Raw genomic sequence first — 21,612 nt, forward strand, 5'->3', positions numbered from 1 at the left:
ATTGGGATGTTTTCAAGTAAAATTACACTACAGATCATTCAAAATTTATCAAATCCACCATGCCCAGTAATTTCTGAAATTTCAGTGTAGTAAGACAACACTAAACTATATTACATTTAGCTGGTAAAAGAGTTCAACAAAGTTTAACATACGTTTTTTCTCATTTTCCTTACCTTCATCTTATCACATACCATCCATTTCACTTGCACCACCCCACCCTCCAACATGTTACTTTGCAACAATACAATTAACAACTTATTTCTATTCAAAATATTCTAAAGATTAACTGAAAGATGCAATATCAATGTGCTACCTGTTACTTCTTTTTTAAAAAAATCAGCCATGAGTGTAGCAAGTCTGTGTTTTGTTATAAAACCTAAGACATTTCCATTTGAAACGCCAGCCTTTTGTTATCATAGGGGATAGCCATCTTAAAAGAGTGTGGAAGGAACATGTTACCATGTGAAACTGGAGGTTGTGGTAAATACACAGAATTTTCAGTTTCAGCTGAGGTGTTGTAAAGTTTAATAGAAGAAAGGAAATCAAAACTACATTAAAGTAAGCATAAAAATTTCCACTTTTGTTAACTCGGCTTGCATTATAACATTGACTTCTCACATAAAATTTCAGATGCCGTAAAACCTGTATGCTAAAAACATTTGCCTGTTACCTCTGGAAGTATGAAACTAGGAACAGAGAAAATTAAAGGGACCCTTCGAGGCGATGGAAAGCAAACTTTTGGAATGCAGAGTTGTGCAGAAGGGTTCAAATATGTCTACAACATGCTGGAGAGAGAGAGAGGAGCGAAAGGACATGTTCTGTGCTTTTAAAATTAGCTAATCTGCTGAATAGCTGGAAAGCGCCGCTACCCAGCCTTTAACCCTTGGGCTTCCTGGGCTGTATGACACGAAAATGCTGCTCAAAACGGTAGGGGATAAATATCAAAGCAATCATCGGTTACCTTTAAAACTCTTTGCTTCCTCCTCTGAGGCCTTTTGTTTTCTGTTAGAACCTAAAAAAACATCAAATTGCAGAACATAAGTTGTGGTCACAAAGGCAGGCAAGACACCTCCGCTTTTTTTATTAAGGAGCAGCGGTATTTCTGCAGTACCCGGAGTGCTTTACACGCGGCCCCCGCTCGGGCCGGCGGCGGCTCCCGGCGGCCCGTCCGCCGCCCCCGCGGCGCCCTCACATCGCGGGCGCCCCGCGCTGCCCCTCACGGCGCCGGCCCGGCCCCGCCATCTTTGCTTCCTGCCGCAGCGGCGGCCGCGCGCCTCGTGCGGCCCCGCGGGAGCGCGCGCCCCGCAGCGCCCCCCCGCGGCCGCGCGCGCCCACAAAGGCGCTCCCGCCAGACCGCGCGGGACCCGCCGCGCGCCGCGGGGGCGGAGCCGGGGCCGCCCCCCACCATCCCTCCCCGCGCGCGCGGCCCGGGCCGCGCGGGGCCTCCCGCCCCGGGCAGCGCGGCCGGCCCGGGGTCAGGCGGGGACACGGCCGCGCGCACCCGCACGCGCGGCTCCGGGAGCGCGCACGCCGCCGTGCTCCGGGCCGCGCTCCCGCACGGAGCGTCCCGCGAGCGGGAGGAGCCGGCGCTCACCTGGGCGAGCGGCTGCCAAGGAACGCCTTGGCCCGCTGCCCCGGGCCCGGGCAACCGCGACAGTGCCAGCCCGGAGCCCCGGACCGCCTGCACGGCCCCCAGGACAGACACGGCTCCGACAGGACCGAGCTGCTGCAGAGGCATCACAGCGGGAAATGCCCACCAGAGAAACACCAAGGGCCATTATTTTCCCACCGCTCCACGTTAACAAGGATAGAGGGAGGGCGGACGGGTCACACCGAGCCCTCCCGGATCGCAGACGTTCGCTAACTAGGGACAACAAACAAATCCCAGCGTATCTAACGCTGCAGCTACTGAGGCATTCACTGAAACCATCTGCAGTTGACATCTAAACCAGAACGCTGGCCATGCAGCTGTACACTAAACAAAAGGGAAAAAAAACCACAAACAAAACAACAAAAAAACAAACCAACCCAATAAGAACATCTTTTCATCAGCTACAGACTGCAATCTGAACCTGTTCTCTGCCTCTGCTGCTGAGTTGCAATGCACTCCCTGGCCGGTCTGTGGTGCAGATCCCAGGCAGGGACACACAGCTCCTCCTGCAGAGGATCAGTTCAGACAAAACCGCTGCCCATCTCTGTCGTCTGATGCTACCCAATATCTAAGCTCCTCATTTGTTGCACCAGAGTGATGCAGTTAGGATTTAGGATCAGCTAAAATACAAGTACTGATTTGTAATTTTTTCCCCAAGTTTGCAAGGGTCCTTATGCATAATAAAAAAAGAACACACAGTGAGCTGATTCTTCTTTGCAGTTTTGGCTTCTCAAGTTGTTTTAGAGTCCAGAAAAAAAATCTTTTTTTTTTTTTTTTTTTTTAGAAACCTAAGACCTGGTATTCTGATTTAGTCCCCAGTTTAGTGTGTGCACTAGACAGTGGTTTCAGGCCTCCTTGTGGAGTACTCAAGTACTTTCCCTTGTGTTAGGATGGATCCTCATAACACAAGGAAAGAAAGAAGCCTCTTCAAATAAAAACTTCCCCATAAAAGCTTTAAAGACCAGCACAGAAAGTAAGGAGCGGTGAAGAGGGAACTTGTTAAATACAGCCTCCAAAAATAACTAGAGCACAAACTAATCCATCTCACTGTAATTTAGGCTGCATTAGAGTCCACACCCAGTATCACGGAATACCAAAGTAGCACAAGTCAATTATTTTCCACCCCCACAGCGTGTGTGTAAAACAGGAGTAAACTGCCCTGCTGCAAGCTCCCTGCCCTGGCCCCTGCGCAGCTCTGCTCATCACACACCTCCAACTCCCCCAGCTGGTGCTTCCCCCTTCAACTCAAGAGCCACACTCCAGGAGTGTTTCTATGCACTCATTTTAAAATTCAAGTGGCTTCCATATTTCTGGAGTCTATTGTAAAATAAATACCACAAAGTCTAAATTTCTTCATTATAGCTAGGCCTGGCTGAAAAACAAGAATTCCATTTTGCTTTTTGATTTTTGTTTGTTTGGGTTTTGGGGGTTTTTTTTCTAGATTTCAACAGTTAGTTGTGTTCCAAAGCAGAGCAAAACCCTTAAAAAAAAAAAATCAAGAGCAGACAGATGGAATGTGGGAGACCAAAGTTCAAGCCCCTGTTCTGCATCAGGCAAAAAGCCCTTACCACCAAGCTGTTCTAATAACTCTCCTCCCCTTTTTAAGTTTTAAGCAGGAATTTCATTTGGAACCTTGGGAAGCTTCCCCCAAAGATCGCTGCATGGGGACAGATAGTAGCCGTGAAAGCTTCCTGTTAAATCAGCATTTTCCATTCAAGGAATGGCTGACTGGAAAGTTCCCAACCAACTTGAATTGCAGCATCCTTTTTAAATATGTCTGGGTTTGGGCAGCGTGTTAAAAACCCACAAGCAGGCAGGCCCTTATTGTTATTTAATATCCCATGTTACTCAGATTACAGCTATTAAATAAGATGTCTGGAGACACCTTGGGCAACCCAGCAAACTCACACTCAGGGGCCTGATGCTTTTTTGTCCGTTTGTTGACTACAGGTCCCACTAAATCCAACAATTACCTCACACAAACTGAAGCTCCCCCCAACACGTGCTCTCAGCCCTGCTTACATTTACTAGGCTGCTCTTTCAAAAAGTTTCAATAAGCAAAAAAATAATGTTTTACCTCCTATATTTCGGGGGTTTTCTTTACCAACTCCTCCCCAAACAGCCCCGGTGCAAACCCCTCAGGAAGAAGGGGCATTCCATGGAACAATATTGCCACACACAGGGGCTGGGAACTGGAGCCCACAATACTTGATCCAAACTTTCATGATGTCACGTCCCTGCAAAACCCATTACAATCAGGAAGGTAAAATATCACTGAAGGTTTACGGGGATGTTATTTTTAAGTGATATTTTTCAAGTCCAATACAGTTTTCAAATCTTCATCTGGATTATGTGTGAATTAATGGAAATACCAGTCACCTAATAGGAGCTCCAAACACAACTGATACTCTCTGAGGGTGGAGTGCCTGTGCACACACAGGCAGGGGGGTTGGAATACACCCTTCAGTTTGCAGGCACAGCTCTTACCAGCCAGCCCTTACTCCCTAGAACTGTAAATCCATGGAAGTCCTCAAGGAAAAGCAACACTTTCATAAGTAGCACGTGTGCATTGCCAACCTCTGCACTGGCTATATAGCCATTTAATGCAGAGCTCTCACTGACTTCACTGGGACTTGTGCATTTTTTAGTTAGAATGAGAAGAGATAATTCCCTTTAAGGCAAAACACCAACATTTAAACTATGCTCACGCAGAGCATGTCCATCCCCTACACTCTCCTCCCAGTGAATCACCTCCAAAAAATGCTCACATTCCACCACCATGAGAAAGATGCATGACTCTCCTGAGCAAGGAACACACTGAAGCCAACCCCACTTCTCTGGATTATTTACGTTCACTTTCTATACCATGGACAGAGACCCACAGTTTGGGGTTTTCCCCAGCCGCCTTCATTACTGTCACACAAGTCCCAGTGCTACCAGTTTGGGAAAACACAATGGGATTCCCTGCAATCTTATCTAAAGGACAGCTGCTGAACAGAGTACCAGAGTGTTCCCCATCCCCCAGCACCTCCCCGTGGATCTCAACATCTTTAAAGAGCTCACGTAACATCGTAGAAATACTTTGCTCTCATTTTCTCAGAGCACAGTTTCTGGAGTTTAGAAATGAGGCAAAGCTTCTTTCTAGGAATATCTGCAAAGGCAGCAGGTTTCACTCAAATAGAGTTTTATAAGAAAATACCTGACATGTTCTTAAATGTCAGGAATAGTTCATTTCCTCCATGCAGTTCCCTGAAACTTCATACAAGATTTAACGAGAAAGGGAGGCCTCTGGTGCAGCTCTGCATGCACTGTACAGAATGTGACCAGTCCAATAAAATAAAAGCACATCAAAATAAAAGCTGCCAAAGAAAAGAATAAAAACAAGGAATCTGTCATAAAGAAAGCAAAAGGAGTGCCCGGAGAGGACAAAGGTGAAGGGGCAAAGCTAATCTGCAAGGAGAAGGTCAGCCTGAGCAACAAGAAAAGAAGTATGTTTAGCCTGGAAAACAAAGGTTGACAGAAAAGCTGGAGTGCTTCCTTTCAACAACCCCGCCAAAACCCTTTTTAAAACATGGCTTTTAGAACACTTCCTACCTCAGCTCCACCAATTCCCTCCCATGAGCTTCTTCAGTCCTACTGACTAAATATACGAAAGGACATAATGTCACTCCTCCTTTGCTGTAAAAAGTCAGGCTAAGTCTCTACCACCTTCATTGTTTTAATATCTATCAAGTCACACAGCTGTCCCTCCCCTCCCCTGCCTTCTTTTTTTTTAAGAGCATTTAGGAGCAGTTGAGACAGAGAGAGGTTTTTGAATGAATTCTGAGCCAAGCTGTTTAAGCCTACTTCCCTAAACACTACATCCTAAAATATACTTCCCCCACAAAGAGGAATGTACCATATCCCTTCACTGCTGTGGGGCTCTTCTTTCTGCTTGCCTGCCTTAAAACCAGAACAGCCAACCCTGGTAAGCACAGGCCAGAGCAGAGAGACCAGGAGCTCTCCTGAGATCTCTGCAGCTGATGGGAATTCCTACCTGCTCCAAGAACACACCACTTTAATGGAATTGCTACCGAGAAAGGTCTGGCAGGTGCATTCTCCCCAGTGTGGGCTGCTCCACTCACAGTACATGCTGGTGCAGAGACTTGAACCTCAGTTTCCCACATCCCAAGGCAAATGTCCCAGTGATTTAACTCCCAAGACAGCCTCTCCCCCTCTGAGGTTCAGGTAGGATTGGATCACATGAAGCAGAACACTTGCAGCAGGACCTGGCGGTGCAGAGGCCAACACTGCCAACAGTGAGCTCAGAGCTCGGGGAATCCAGTTGGGATGTGGGAAATCTACGTTCAACTCCCTACTTACCTGATTTAAAGCCTGATCTTGAACTGAAATCCCTCAGAAGGTCAGTGCTGTTATCACAAGGGCATACAGACTGTCTTTTCCCCTCCTCTTTGTTCCAAAAGTAATGACCTGGGTTATAAAAGGCTGATGGATCAGAAAAATGGGTAAGAAACACAGAGAAAGAGAGTATGTATGGGGCATGTGGTAGAAGACAAAGGGAGAGAGGCAGGAGAAGTGAAATGAGAGAAACAGAAGAACAGACCATTAGAAAGGCAGAAAGTTGCGAAAGGGGAAAATGCAGCTACAATTTCATCCTGAAGTTTACAAATTTAATTCCATCAAATCTGTCATCACAAGCAGATTATTTCAACTGAAGCAAAGAGCAAACAGCCTGCCTTCCTTTGCTTTTTAGCCTGAAGTATTTTGAAATACCGCCACTCTCTCTAGTAATTCAGTCTCCTAGGACTCCCCTCAATCTCCCTCCTCCCCACACTTTGCACTCAAATCTCTCATCTCTTCATGCCCTCCAATTAATTCATTATTTGGCCAACATGCCAGTATCCTGAACACAGAGCTAAAGCCATACTTACCTCTGATTCTATGGATCTACAAAGCAGGAACAAGAATAACTCCAGCTCACCCTAAGCTACACCTCTCCAGATGACAAGGGGAAGTTGCTGTACAACCTGTTGGCTCCAACAGTAACCCTGAACCCTCTAGGGCTGCACAGTGGGGACGGCATTTCCCAGGGCAGAACGTGAAGGTGAACCTCAAGCCTCCAAAGAGCGCCTTGAGTCGCCACTCCCCCGGCTCACCTCGAAAGGCAGCGCGACCGGCGGCGGCGGCGGCTTTTTCAGTTCTTCACATTTTCTCTTCTTACATATCCGGTGGCTGGTTTTGCGCTTCCTGCAGCAGCTGCACTCCTCACAGTTGGTCTTGCGCAGGCACGGCTCGCACACTCCACAGCGCCTTCGCTTCTTCTTCTCCAGCATAGGCAGCAGAGATGAATATGGAACAGGGCAACCACCAGCTGGATTTTTAAGAGAGGATGGCCCCGAGGCCTCAACTGCTTCAGTGCTGTTGCTCACGTTGTCCTGAACCAGATTCAGGCTTACTCCAACACTTCCCAGCTGTGATGAATAATCATTATGCTGCAGTCTTGAGTCAGCTGGCAAATCTGCATTTATGGCTTTTTCTGAGGCAAGAGCAGAGATTTCCAGCCTTGAAGGCAACTCCGAAACAAAACCTTCACAGAACTGTCCGGAGCTTTCACCAGGTATTTTATTGACCGTGCTTTTTTCTAAATCTGAAGATAAAGTGGGGACATAACATGAATTCAAAATTAATGTCTCTGCATCAATACATTTAACAAGCTGTTCTATGTCCTCCACTTCAATATTGTTTAAAGAGGTGTTGGAGACTGATTCACATATTGTAAATACGTTTTTTGTGTCAAACTCTGACTTTTCTCTTGTACAGCTCAAATGTGAATTTGGGTCAAATTCTTTGGGAATAGGTACAAAATCCACAACCAGTCTCATGGGGGATTCCGCAAGTGAGCTTCCACCTCCAAAATGTAAAAGCAAATTTGATTCAGTGGCAGCTACAGAGCTGGAATTTGAACCAATGTCTTTATTCTCAGATTCTAAACCCCAGCCTGCCTTCAAGCAGGACTCTGCAAGCGACCTTGCATCTTCTAGTAAATCTTGTGAGTTAAACTCCGAGGTAACTATAGCTGCAGAATTGGAGCCTTGTTCTTCACTAGGTAGCACCAGGTTCAACTGTGCTTCAATGTGGCATGTGGCAAGAGTGACTGACTCTTGTGCCAGTACTGCTGAGCTGAGGTCTGAGGTATCAGCAGAGCTGGGGTCAGGCTCTTCACTGCTGGGCACCACATCGAAGGGAGTCAACCCACACACCTCAGGTTCAGAGGTGATTATGGAGTCGGAAGGAAAAGTTGGAAGCACAAACACAGTACCATCAACAAATGCTTCAGCCAAACTACCCATGTCAAGAGCACTGGGTATCTGCTCACAGGGCAGGCCTTCAAGCCTAGGTATCACCCCTGATGCTTCCGTACCATCAGTTACCCAACCGTCTGGAGCAGAGTCATTTGTTTCGGGTATTTCTACCTCCTTGTCCTGACTGGCACACGGGACAGCAGGCCCGTCACCTGCACTCCAGGGAGAACCTTCTACTGGCAGAGCAGCCAACTCATCTTGTGCTAAATCTTCTTTCAAAACCACTTCGCATGTTTCATTGTTTTTCTCTTCTACTCCTGCCAGGTCTCCTTGCTCATGGTTTTCCTTTGTTTCCAGCCCTTTCTGGACTGCAGATTTCTTGGGTTTTGCGATCACTGGAGTTTGGGACAATCTATGGGAGAAGGGTCGGTTACGGAGGGACATTGTAAAGCCATTGATGTCGAAAGAATCCTGGCTGTCAAAGAGGATATTGTCAGCTTTCTCCAAACTCACCCAAGACGCTCCAGACAAGGTTCTGGTTACACTGCTCCTGAGAAGTCTACCTGAAGAGCTCATGATTGGTTTATTTTCTTGCTGTTTTTTCTTAACATCTTTTTCTTGCGCCGGCTTTTTGCCTTTTCCAGAACTGACAGCTTTCGTGGAAGTCTTTGAGGTTTTCTTTCTCACTTGGCTAGATTTCTTTTTGCCCTGATTAGTTTTCCTTTTGCCCAGCTCTTCTTTTTTGACTGATCTGGAAGGCCTCGCGTGGTGAGCCATGTCTGGGGAGCAGTAGGAATGTTAAGGGGAGAAACGGAAGAAGAATCATGAGCTCTTGAGAGACCTTTTCAACAGAAAACTGCACTCTCCCATTGCTGCTCTCTGTGCTGATACAGCACCAACTCTGAAACAGAAAAAGAGAGAAAACAGCATTAATATGATTGTATTTAATAAAAGGTGCACATATATTACATTGGTCATTTTAAAAATAGAGAGGGAGAATCAGAAATATCAGTATTGGACGTTATGTTCAATTCACACAAAAGCTCTGAAGATATTAGTATACTGCAAAGGCCTTTAACACACAGAAATAAATGGAGCTCAAATGACCAAGCAGCAACACATTTACTGCTTTATGACAGTTCTAAGTTCTCAAGTTCATTAACAGTTCATTAACTACCCCTGCCCTTGACTCTGCTACATTGCTATGACCAAATTATTTACCTTCAAAAAATCCACCACACATCTGTCCCAAGCTTTTGCCCCCAAACATAACTGCAATGCACAAGTCCCCCAGTTCCCCAAATACAACTAAATCATCTCAGAAGATACAGCAGTCCTTGCCCTCCAAATCACTTTCCTTCAAGGTGGGTTGGGTTGGTTTTTTTAAAGTAAAGTAATTCTCATAAGTACACATTTTAAAGCACGTGGTGCCTTTTAAGTACCTGTGGAAGGCTTTGAAAGCTTTATTAGCTGTTGGAATAGACCAGATAGGTAGACAAGGGCAGCCTAAAAATGGGAGCCAGCAGAGCCAGAGGCTCTCTAGTCTCAGGCAGAAGGGTGCCTTCCCTTTGCTAACATTCCTTTGAATCCCTTATGCCCAAATCAAAGAGCCCTGCACCCAGAGAAGCTCACTGTCCTGCTAAGGGGATGGGCTGCGCTGGCACAGCCAACACACAGGGCCACCAGCTCTCTTAAGCAAGCTTGTTGCTGGCTGTCCCAGCCCTGAGCAAGCTGCCCACCCGCCACACGGTGTTATCCACAGATCAGATGAAAGTGATTACTGAGACAGCAGGTTTTTCACACAGATACCATTTCAGAGCCATTTCATTGCTGTTCAAGGCAAGGCTAAACACACTTGTAAGGTCAGATTAGAAAACAATGCCCACCAAACACACAATAGACAAGCTGGACAGCAGCCCTCCTCCATCACAGCAAAACATCCAACCTGGAGAGATCAAGGAGACATATGCAGTTGTTTATGGTTGTGGGCAAAGGTTCAGAGGTCACAGAAGAGACCTGAACAGCTCCCACAGAAGCACTCTATAAAAGTTGGGTCAGATACTGACACAGTAAATCAAATCCAACACTGCACTGCAGGTGATCTGAGTACTCTCCTTCCCCTTCCCTTCTCTGGAGACACATGGGGGAAGGGGGACATGGCCATTACTGGCCATCCATGAATCAAAAAGGGCATCAGCAGCTTCATGAAATACTTGGTGGCAGCTCCAAAAAGCCTCCCCAGTATCTTGTGGTCTCCTCGTTCCAAAGGATGGCCTGGAGGGCTACACAAGCAGCATCTGTGGCTGAGCTACACAACAGTGGCAGGTCAGGAAACCCACCACAAGAGCAAGGAAACAACAACAAAGGCCAGGCAACAGGGGAATGTGTGAATCAGGAGGGGGACTGAAGAGATAACGGCTTTTGTCTTTATCAGCCCTGGAGCAGGAGGAGGATGACCAAAGAATACAGGAGGGCTGGAATGGAAACAGCAACTGGATTTTTGAGAATACTGAATGCATATAATGCCTTGCTTATATTGCTTCTCTGCATAAGCAGTTGTTGCTGCTGTTGTGGAAACATGACCATCAAAATTATCAACCAGAAGCTTAATTTATAACAATCTGGTGGGTTTTAAAAATTATTACAAGTACATGATAGTATGTCTTTAACTGCATTTGGACAGTGATAGGACAAGGGGGAATGGCTTCAAGCTGAAGGAGTGCAGGTTTAGATGAGATATTGGGAAGAAATTCCTCCCTATGAGGGTGGGGAAGCCCTGGCACAGGTTGCCCAGAGAAGCTGTGGCTGCACCATCCCTGGAAGTGTCCAAGGCCAGCCTGGATGGGGCTTGGAACAACCTGGGCTAGTGGAAGGTGTCCCTGCCCATGGCAGGAGGTTGGAACACATCAACCTTCAAGATCCCTTCTGACCCAAACCATTCCATGAGTGCATGACTTGAGAGTTGCAAAATGGTTGCTTCAGGACTGAAGTAGCAAGATCATCCTGGGCTTTTTGGTTTGGTTGTTTTTGATTCAGTGGTTTGTTGTTTTTTTGTTTGTTTGTTTGTTTTAACACAGAGAAACACACCTGTCTGGCAAGAGTGTAGAAAACTAACATCACCAAAGCATTGCTTCTTTACTGGGCCAAAATCAGATGCTATCAGAGTGGATGAAGATTCCCCTTTTGCTTGCTAAGCAAAGAATGCTGGTATTTGTAGGAAATTGCCTGGCTGTGTTATAATAGATGGCAAAGGTTTTGTCACATTAAGAGATGACAATACAGGGGCACAGTGCTAACAGTTTTATGCATTTTGTTTTAATTTTGTCACTGGAGTGACTTCAGGTTTTTCAGAAGAGACCTGAACAGACCCCTAAAAGACTTTTTTAATATTAGTGGTGGGGGGGGGCTGTCTTTTTTTTCCTTCTATTAGTACTTGACTTCAGCTATATTTGTCTGGGACTCCGAGCACTCACCCCCAAGGTGACTGCCAGCTCCTGGGAGAAATGCCTGTCAGCAAAAGATCTCTGTTCCCCTTTAAAAAAGCTCATGGTCTTGATGAAAACTAGTCTGCCACAACCACCTTAACAGCTAGACAAAAGCAGTCTAACATCATTTAAATAACTTGTCTAATAAAAGTAAGTTACACTGCTATTTCTTTGTTTACTCTTCCACAACCAGGACCAAATTATTAGGTCAACACAAGCTTGGTATTCAAGTTTTGTTTTCTGCTACGCTAGGAAATATTCTACCTTCCCTTGTTCAAACTACTGTGTTGATATCTGCAGCAGTTACAAATTGTCTCATGTGACTTCTTAAGGACAACAAATGGCTTTATTTACGTATCAGCCATATTCCATAGCAAGGAATTAATTATATTCCCAAAATATCTATGTGGATGGAACAGGATTATAAAACATGAAGTTCATGGCTGGCATTTTTCTGTCATCTTGGAAGAGAACAAACTGCCTTGGATGCTTTCTCCTGCCAGCCAAAGCAGGTGGCCCTGCCGTGCCCTCCCTGAGAGGGGACACAGGCAGCTCTAGGAGGGGTGACAGGTCCGGGGGGTCTGCAGGAACTGCCCCAGATAACACCAGGGCATCCCAAAGCTGCTTGTTACTTGAGCCCACTTAGCTCCTCTAATTCATGTGCAAAGCTGAAATGAAAGCTGGTTTTAAGGCCAGTTGCTTGAGTTTTGCTCCTTCACGGTAATAAATGTGGAACGATTCCACTGACTGCTATAATCCTCAACAAATACTGCTAAAAAGCTAATCAAAGGCTAAATCTTTTAGTCTTGGTTTTGGTCACAATTCCAAACAATTATAATGAGAATTTTGTCTACAAAGTAATTAGGGAATTTAACTTCATACTGCTGGAATGGCTCTAGGAAAAAAAAACACAAACAAACAAAAAAACCCAAAAAACAAACAAACAAAAACACCACTAAAATCTTTCCCTTTACACAAAGGAATAAAAGAACAATAAAGCAAGTTTTTATTCTAGAGGCAATGTCAACCAAGATTCTATTATGTAACTTGATTCTTAACAGAAGATGAGAGGGGGTTAAAAGATAAAAGATGTGTCCTCATAAAAAATGGTAGGAGCTTTTTTTATGGTATCATAAAAGATGGCAGGTGACCCCTGAACAAACAGCACTGCATGGGGAAACAGTGACACAGCCAGCAGGCTCTAGTTTCACTGGTCACCTGGCTTCACTACAGTCAGATGCACTCATTACATACATTTTGTTTCAGTGTTTAGGTATCTTTCTAAAAGTCCCCTGAAACTGGGCCTTCGGGGAAACAAGACCCTAAGTTTTCAAAAAAGCCATAATACACAGGTCACAGGCAATAAGGGCCACAATGTGATTAGAAGTTCTCCACGAGCTCAGATCTACAGCTTAGAATTGAGAAGCACCTCATCTTCTGGCAGTAAATGCTCTAGAGGAAGAAGCAAAAGATACCAGAGAAGAGAGTCATTAAAAACATCTGCCCCTCATGTTAGGTGCAAAAGCTTTATTCAGTCTTTCAGGATCATGTCCTATCACCTGCATGTTCTTCCCAGCTGCACCAAAGCCAGCCTTCTTTTCCATTGAGCCCAGTTCCCTGCACCTACTCATTGCTCTGTGCAACACTTTGTATGTGAAAAGGGAAACGGGTTAGGAGAAGAGAATTAGCTTTAGTTTTCCCTTTCCCCCTTCTTTAATCCTTGAATACTCATTTGGTTTTGGCTAAGAAATAAAAATGAAACTTCTCATCTGCCATTTCAGTACCATGAGTTATTTCATACACAGTTCTTCCACAGAGGCCTCCCCATCCATTTTACTACAGAAAGGTTTGCTGCTTTCCCTTACAGGACTGTGCCACTATTAAGGCAACCAGATATATTTCATCCACATATATTAAACCTTTACTTAAGCCAACACTTTCCAGCAGCATAACTACAGACGTGGGACAGGCACTGCAGGATGCCCCCTCAGCTTCTCACAGACAAAGGCACACAACCTTTCCTCACTGACATCAGCACCACAGGATGATGCTGAGCAGACCAAGCACCACGGCCTTCATCCTAAATGTTTGTCCTCTCTGGCCGTGAAGGTCTCCCCGTGCCCGGAGGACAAGGCAGGGCCCCTCCCTGATGTAAATCCAGCAAGAGATGGCCCGGTTAGCATTCTGCAGTGTCATGACTTCATGCACCTTGGAGCCTGCACACTGAGTCACACAGATAAAAAAATACCATACCACAAAAAAAGAGCCCTCCTGGTTTAGGGAAGGCTCTATTGGAACACTTAGAAAAAAAGAAAGAAGAAGTGTGGCAAGGAAGCACACACACTTAAACCACAAAATCAGATTAAGCCTCAGACAAACAACTCGCACCAAATACCCATTGTGAAGACTCACGCCACATGTGCAGCCAGGCAGGAGCACGGGCTTGCTTTAACCTCTGTGCAGTTGCAGCCAAAGGGAACACTAAAGAGTGAAGAGAGATAAAGTCAGTTTTAAAGCCTCACCAAAAGAAAGCTCCTTCCACCAGAACACCAGGTACTTTTGAATACAAAAAAACACAAGCAAGCAAAACAAACAGAACACCCTGGCTAGTCATATGCCTCTCCAATTCCACATTTATGCTGTTTAAAGCACTGCATTTCTTTTTGATATTATGGCTTCATTCTTCGGGGGGGTTGCCTTTTCTTTAAAAAAAAAAAAAAATCAGCACCACTAACTGAATCACCTTATCTCAAACTCAGTTAAAAGAAGGGGGAGGTGGAAGGAAGAACCTTCAGGCAAAGATTAAGCCTGGAAAATTTCAGCCTGAAAGGTGTTTTGAAATTTTAAGCATCTGAAAACAGAAAGCAGGATGGAAGTGCTTAGGCCAGCTTTAACAGCCAGGGTCCCATGCCAGTCATAATAAAACACTATCAGTGGGGATTTTGAATTACTACACAGGGAAAAATTAGGTCTTACAAAAACCATAAATATCAAAGTTCATTGGTACATCTCACCTTGAATTCTTCCCCTATTACCTGCTTTGTGCAACCCAGCCTGCCCTTGTTTCCTGAAAACAAACCTCTCTTGTCCAGAGGGACTGAGCCTCATCCCAAGAGCAACCCCCCCTCCCCCTCCCAATCACCTTGTGCTGCTGGAGAAACGGTCTCTGAAAAGTATAAACCAGACTTCTTCTCCTTTACAGTTCGGGTACACCAGGCAACTTGCCCCATTTGGGCCAGACCAAGACTAAACACGAAGTTTTCCCAATTCCCAGAACAGAATAACCTTCTCCATAAGAGTACCTTAAAAAGCACTGAGCGCAGCTGGGAAAAACTATTATTAATTGGAAATAATAAAGGCCTTTTTATTATTATTATTTTCACAAGTTTTTCTATTGTCTCTTAATTTTAAAGAGACCTTTACCCTAGAAGTCGGCTCGGTCATGTTTAAATACCTAACACTGCAATCTTTGCCCACTTCTGACATCACTGTATTATAGTTTCTAGAACAAGAGCCCTTCGGCCCCATCCACGCTGGTGCAGCCACCGTGGCCCGTTTGCCTTCCTCACTCCAGGGTATGCACCGACATCGATGCGCTCGTGCCTTGCTCCAGATGCCCATCGCACATCCCCCTCTCCCCCTTAAAGGAATACCGTCTCACCACCCTGGGCAGCTGCTATACAGGCCGTGATACAAGTGATGCGGACTACGTTGCTCTTTAAGTATCTTTGGGGGGCAGCACGATAGGCTGGCTGAGTGTAGGACAGGCTGGGCACACGATTGGCGCGACTCCTTTGAGTGCTGCTGCGCCTGGTCTCTCCGCAAAGGCAGCCCGTGCCAGTGCCCGGGCACCCCCAGCCACACCTTGGTAAGGTCCGCTGCTCCTGCCTCCCAGCAGCCGCTTCGGCCCTTCTCCTCACCCCTTCGGCGACCCACACCCTTCTCCCCTGGCTCCATCACGGGCACGGCAGGGATCATCCCCGCAGCACCAAACCTCCAGCTGGCATAAGACCACCATCTCTTCTCCTCCAGCTGCAAGAGCAGCCGGACGGGTGCTCAGCGCCCAGAAGCACTCGGGAGGCTACGGCCCCGCTGGGCTGCGGTCCCTTTAGTGCAGGCAGGAGGACCCCAAGGAGAGAAGGGAAGGGGCAGGCAGGGCCCTCCTGGGTGCGAGGCAGCGGCTCCTCGTGGCCCGGCCCCGCCGCTGGCCGTGCCCCCCCAGCCCCAGGAGCCCTCCCGGGGCCGCAGACAATGGGACCGAGCCCAACAGCGGCGCCGGGGACCCGCAGCGCCCACCCGGACGCGTCCGGCTTCTCCCGCGGCAAAGGCGGGGAGCCACACCGGGGATGCTCCCCGAGTCCCGCACACCAGCGGCACCTCCACAGGGGGATGCTGCTGCACGGCCCTCGCTCGCCGCTTTTATGGTGAGGGTGGGCTGCGGGGTTTTTCCGGCTGGCCGGGGGCCCTACGGCCGGGCAGGGACCCTTTTAATTGTTCCCTGCCCTCCGCGCAGGCTGCAGGCAGCTTCTCTTGCCTGGCGAGTTTTTCCAGGCAGGCTCTGGCTGCAGCGCAAACACGCTCCAGCACAGCCAGGGAGACCGGACTTTTTCGCTTTTTCGGCCAAGAGACGACGTTTTGCATTTGAATAACCCCCAGCCTGCCCGCCTCGGAACGGCCCGACCCGCGGGGCTCCGAGCCCGGCCGCAGGGGTGCCCCTGCCTCCCCCTCACCGCTCCACCCCAGCTCAACTTTGCAATTAGCCAGGCACCTACGGGAGGGGGGAAAGAGAGGGGAAACAGAAGGATTACAAACAAAAAGAAAAAAAAGGAGGGGGGTCCGATAGTAGAGGTCCCCGCCGTCCCCCCCCCGCCCGCGGCAGCCCCGGGACCCGTCCCGCACACGTACCAGGGCTGCGGCGCGGCCAGCCCGCGGCTCACAGGAAGGGGCGATGCTGGCATGGCTCGGGTCACGGCCCGGGCCCCCGCGGGCCAGCGGCTCCCATGGCGCGACGAGCCCAGGCGGGAGAGGAGCCCCGGGCCGCGAAACGTGCTCTGGGCGGCGGCGGCGCCCCTGGCCGGACCCTCCGGGAGGGAGCGGGGAGGGGGCGGCCCGGCGGGGCGCTCGCCGCACCGAGCCCTCCCGGCAGGCGGCAAAACGCGCCCTGGATCCCCGCGGCCGGAGCGGGATTCGCCGCCCCCCGCCCCCCACCCACGCTCCCGCGCCGCGGGGGGACCCGGAGCGGCACCGGGCACGGCGTGGTGCCCGCACGGCTGCCCACGAGAGCCGCCGTGGGCGTGCCAGGCCGGGAACGCCGCGGGTTATTTGACAACAGCAACAATGAAATAAAGAAAGTGAGGGTAATGAAAGAAAAGGTGAATTATTCCGTTACTTGCGGAGGCTGCGGTTTGACGCCGCACACCTCCCGATCAGCCACGGAGGTGGCACTCTGAGATCATCCCTGTTCTTTATAGGCGGGAAGAGGGAAGACTCTGGTGAGCCGTGACGGGCAAGGGGCTCGCCCGGGGCCAAACCTCCTCGTCCATACATGTGCCACCCAGGAGGACCCTCAAACACCGGCATCCCTCAGGGCCCGGCCATCCCACGCGCGGAGTAAGCACACGCAGGAGAGTGGGGAAGATGCTGGCAGAGGAGGAAGAGCTGCCAAGCCTCCCTCTCCCTCCTGCAAGGAGAAAAAAATATAATGAGCCTTGCTCTCTCCCCATCCCCCACCTCATCCATTAAGAGCCACTGATGATATTTGCTGCTCCTTCCCAGAGGGAATCGGGCGAGTAAAAAGGTATAGTAAGAGGAAGAGTCAGCCCAGCCTTCTTCCACCACTCGTTATCATTGCAGCCCTTTGACAGAGTGGAAAGCAGGCCACCAAATCTAACAGACTGAAAAACAGATGTTGGAAACGGGATCTGTGAAACAATATACCCAAGCAGTACTTTTTTAGAACAGCTTCATTAATATTAAGTCTGTAGCTGTTGCAATATAAAGCACTTCAAGTGTGAACCAACCCATTCAAATTCGAACCTGCCGAGAGGCTTTTCTGCTGCACAGAAGGAGCAGTGCTGTCCACATCCATTCCTAGACATGCTTTAAATACCAGTGTTTGGCTGGTTTAAGGGACATGTGTTAAAGGAGAAGGAGGGGCACAGATCTGCACAGCTCATTGTCACTGCTGCCCTTCAGTGGCCTTGGGTAAGGTAGCCCATCACAAATTTGTACCTCCACCGCTTCTCTCCTCTCCTGTATGTCCTTGGAGTAAAAGAGGAATAGTCTGGGAATCTCAGCCAAGCTCAGACACTTCAGATGTATCAAGGTGAAACCTATACCACAGACTCCTGAATTTTCAACACTTGCCTCATCAGCTCTCAGTGGCAGGTGATTCCAGCAATGCACCAGCTCTCTTTGCTGGCTGTCATCCCAAAGACTTGCCCTGCTAGATGGGGTAACACAAGCTGTTTTACAAGATAAAATAACAGGTGATTTGAGAGGCAAAAGAGCTATTGCTCTGAAAGTGCTGCACAAGGCAGAAGCTGAAGGAACAGGAACTTGATGATAAAACCCTACATAAGCTGAGTGTGTTTCTTGGGAAGAGGGTAATAAGTTGCAAGTTGTGGGTTTCAACAAAACACAGAACGAGAAATTAGGAACTTTGGGGAAAGCAAAAAGCAGTGAGTGCCAAGGTTTGTTTGAAAGAAGCAGGTTCACAGGAGCACCCAAGCACCAACATGTGCAATCACAGCTCCATTAAAAGCATGCTAAAGGCAAGGAGACAATCAAGAACAACTGTCCATTTTCACATAACATGCTTGTGGTCTTTTGCAACACTAAGAAACGTCCTGGGAAGCAAATAGCACCAGTGACAATCTTTCCTGGCAACAGGAAGATACTCAGCCTACTAAGACAAGCTAAATATAACTATTTAGAGAGATCTCACAGTAATGACTGTCCGGGCAACAAAATAATGGATGAAATCCTTTCACTACATGCAAACAGAGGCACGTGAAGGGAAACATGGAAGTCACAGCCTCTGACTTAGCTCCTACCATTCAAACTAGAGATCCTGGTACTGGGACAGGTAGCCAATGAAGCTGTTATGTGTGCTCAAGTGGAGTGTTTGGATCCATTACCAAGAGAAGGAGAGAACAGAACAGGAAACATCCCAACAGCCCCATCATTTAGCCCAGACGTGTTGTACAAATCAATGGAAGAAAGTTTAATCAGAAGCCAGTTAATACAGAAGTATTATTTTAGCTACACATTACTTGAAGCTGAAAGAGTGCAATGAGGAAAAAGCCTTGTACGCTACCCAAGCCTCCTTTCCTATGTACATGCTACTGTCTCTTTTCATGAGTAAAGTTTTAAGCTTGTGGACCTTTGGTCTGACACAGTGCTACCCTCCCTGTGTTTTCATCCAGAATAAAATGCAAGTCAATACTTGCCTACAGAAGGAACAAAACTGAACACCATTGTACCAAGTAACACAGTGCACAAACTTGTGCGTAGCTCTGCATTACAGGCAGTTGTGGCAAAGCCCAAGTCTGTGGTAAAGATCAGGGAGCTTTGAGGGGCAGCTGCTCCCTGAGAGACAGGGAGCCCCACGCAACAGCCAGCTGGACAAGGACCTCCCTCAGCAGCTCCCAGCCCCACTGTACACACTCAGAGTAAACATGACAGGCCCAGGGGGGCATCTACATCCAGGCACAAGTCCTGATAATAAAACAGCTTCCAAGAGACAGATTGGAGACTGAATTAAGAACACAATCTATAGGTCAGAAGCAGATCTAGAGACGCAGGAGATAAGCAAACTTTCATACAATCCAAGCAAATAACAAAGAGGGCCCAGGATTTCTGAACAGGGCCAAGCCCAGGCTCTTACTAAACACAATCCATACCTGAGCCATGGCTGAGCTTAAATAGAGCTGCTGGGCCTGAGGGCACCGGGTATGGGTGGAGATTCCAGCTACAGCTGGTCAGGTCCATTAAGGCCTATTAGTGCCCTCAGGGCCTCAGCCCTGGACACAGAACTCTTCAGGTGTGCTGCCTCTAAATCAGTCCTACGGAGTCATCTGGAGCAGACTCTGCAGCAGGCACACCAGTCCAAGCTAAGAAAGGTTAGACTGTTGTTGAATGTAAGCCCTCCACAAACCAAAACCTCTGGGAATTACACTGCTTTTTTTAAGGGACAGATTTGATCTAACCAGGCCTATCTGGACTAGCTCTGCCTCCCTCATAGTGGAAACATGATGCTGAGACATTAGGGCTGTCTCCTTGTGCGATAACAAAGCATGGATGAAAGCATCTACCTTGCAAACCCTCCCTCAAATTTGTTATTTTAGACTCCAGGGTGACGTGGGGACCAGCCTGCTCTCAGGCTGTGACCCAGGAACCTGCGTGCTATGCCTGCAAGCCCAGCTGAACACAGGCCAACCCCTGTTAATGCCTTGGGGTTTGTAATACAGATGATCAGATAAATCACCCACAGCATTGTTAGTTGGCAGTATCTGAAAGAGAAAAGTCTTGAACAACATGAGTTTAATGCAGAAACTCTTGAATTCCAATTGTGGTTTTGACAATGACTTACTCATTGAGTCTTCCTTGGCCCTGGTTCTGTAGATAGTATCTACCTGCCTGATTGGCACTGAGAACAGGTAAACATTTGTAAAGCATGCTGAACACAGAGAGTTTAAGCATTAACACCATTTTATATGAAGTAAGGCCAGAAGGGGCCATGATTTCATCTTTGGATACCCATTATGAAGGCCCACTGCATTCATTTTAAATGTTTCCTATCAGATGTTTTTGACCTGCAGAGGACCTATTTTTACTGGAAATCTTGGCCCTTACATCACTGCATGACTGTGCACGAGCAATCTAAAGCAGGAGTGCAGAATGACTGTGTTGTGCCTAGCTGATAAACACTGCATCTGGGAAGACATGGTTAACTGTGGATGTACAAACTCAACATTTTTGGATGCTTCAAGTCTACAGCACTTTTGCAGTAAGACAGGTGACACCAGAGGTCACATAGTGACCTGCATCTGAAAGAAAGGAAGATGCCTGCTTAGCTAGAAATTTGGCACCACTGTATCTGCAGACTCAATGACTCAGATGAGTTGAATATTTCTGTTTCCTTAAAGACCTCACTGACAGGCTTTGGGTAGGGACTGTCAGGGTCCTGAGGGTGCCAACAAGTGTTAATGGCCCTGAGCAGCTTCAGCTGGCTCCTCCGCCCCCACACCCAGGGTGGAGTCCGTGGGCCCAGTAGCTCCATTTAAGCTCCGGCCTGGGCAGGTCATTTTTCCCTGTCTAAGCTCTGTTGTAGGTGTGCTTGTTGTGAGTCCTGGCTCTGGCCTTGGTTGTTGTCTGGATCTGGTTGCTGGATGGGCCTTAGGCTGGTTTTGGGTCTTTGCTGCTGTTCCTCACCTGCCTCTCTGGATGGACTCCAGACCTGCTTTGTGCCCTTGCTGTGACTGAGGTTGAGGCCTGTGCCCAGCACCAAGCTCTGCCTCTGCTGCTGCAGGACTGCACCTTGTGGGTGAGGACACCACCTGTGCTGTGCTCCCCTCACCTCGGGACAGCATTCCTGTCTCTGGCTCACAGGGAGAAAGAACGCTCGAGATGCTGCACTGGCAAGGAACTGAGGCTTGCTTGAGTACTCCCAGACTGCAAGCCATAGTTTTTGTGGAGGAAAAAGGGAAAAACAGAGCTCAGATTCCTGAGCCTCGTGGGGAAAGCTCTACTTCTGGTGGTTTTGGATATGGTTTGGGACTAGTGAGCAGACAACTAGATGTTATTTCAGATCACTATTTAGTGAAGAACAGAAGCAAGTCTAAAGTGGAAAAAAACCTTGCAGTGCCTCTAGTCCAGAGGCATGACACCTGAGGGTAATTTGTACAACTGGCCCAAAACAGAGCTTGCTGTATATCAGTATTTTAAGAGCACTGGAAATAATCTTTTCAGTAACCACTGCTATGAGGGTAGCTTACCTAATTTCAGCCCTGAGAGCCTATTTCAATTGATAAATATTTAAAATACATTTATGAAAACAACCATCTTTAACAGCAAAAAAATCAGGAGGAATTGATATTGATAAAGCTTCCAACCTGCTTAATTTTTTTCCTACAAATTAGCAGCCCTGTTCTTAAGTATCTTCATTTTAATG

General features: G+C 47.7%; 1 protein-coding gene across 6 annotated transcripts in view; it reads right to left on the bottom strand.

Annotated features, from left to right (window-relative positions):
- TET1 (tet methylcytosine dioxygenase 1) overlaps nt 1-21,612 on the bottom strand; it is a 69,539-nt gene that overhangs the window by 43,599 nt on the left and 4,328 nt on the right. For 2 of the 6 annotated variants that reach the window (XM_027900841.1, XM_027900837.1), the window contains exons 1-3: nt 16,344-16,465; nt 6,808-8,854; nt 962-1,012 (exon numbers count right to left, since the gene is read on the bottom strand). In XM_027900841.1, coding sequence (XP_027756642.1) covers nt 962-1,012; nt 6,808-8,730 — 1,974 coding nt within the window. In that variant the 5' untranslated portion in view covers nt 8,731-8,854; nt 16,344-16,465. Of the gene's footprint in view, nt 1-961; nt 1,013-1,111; nt 1,168-6,013; nt 6,074-6,807; nt 8,855-16,343; nt 16,466-16,983; nt 17,113-21,612 lie in introns of those variants that run through there. The other 4 variants (XM_027900840.1, XM_027900838.1, XM_027900842.1 and 1 more) reach the window with 4 other exon arrangements.

This window comes from Empidonax traillii, unplaced genomic scaffold (genome assembly GCF_003031625.1).
Source record: "Empidonax traillii isolate 1590-97213 ecotype Southwest subspecies unplaced genomic scaffold, ASM303162v1 scaffold754:size369281, whole genome shotgun sequence".
In the NCBI taxonomy this organism is placed as follows: Eukaryota; Metazoa; Chordata; class Aves; order Passeriformes; family Tyrannidae; genus Empidonax; species Empidonax traillii.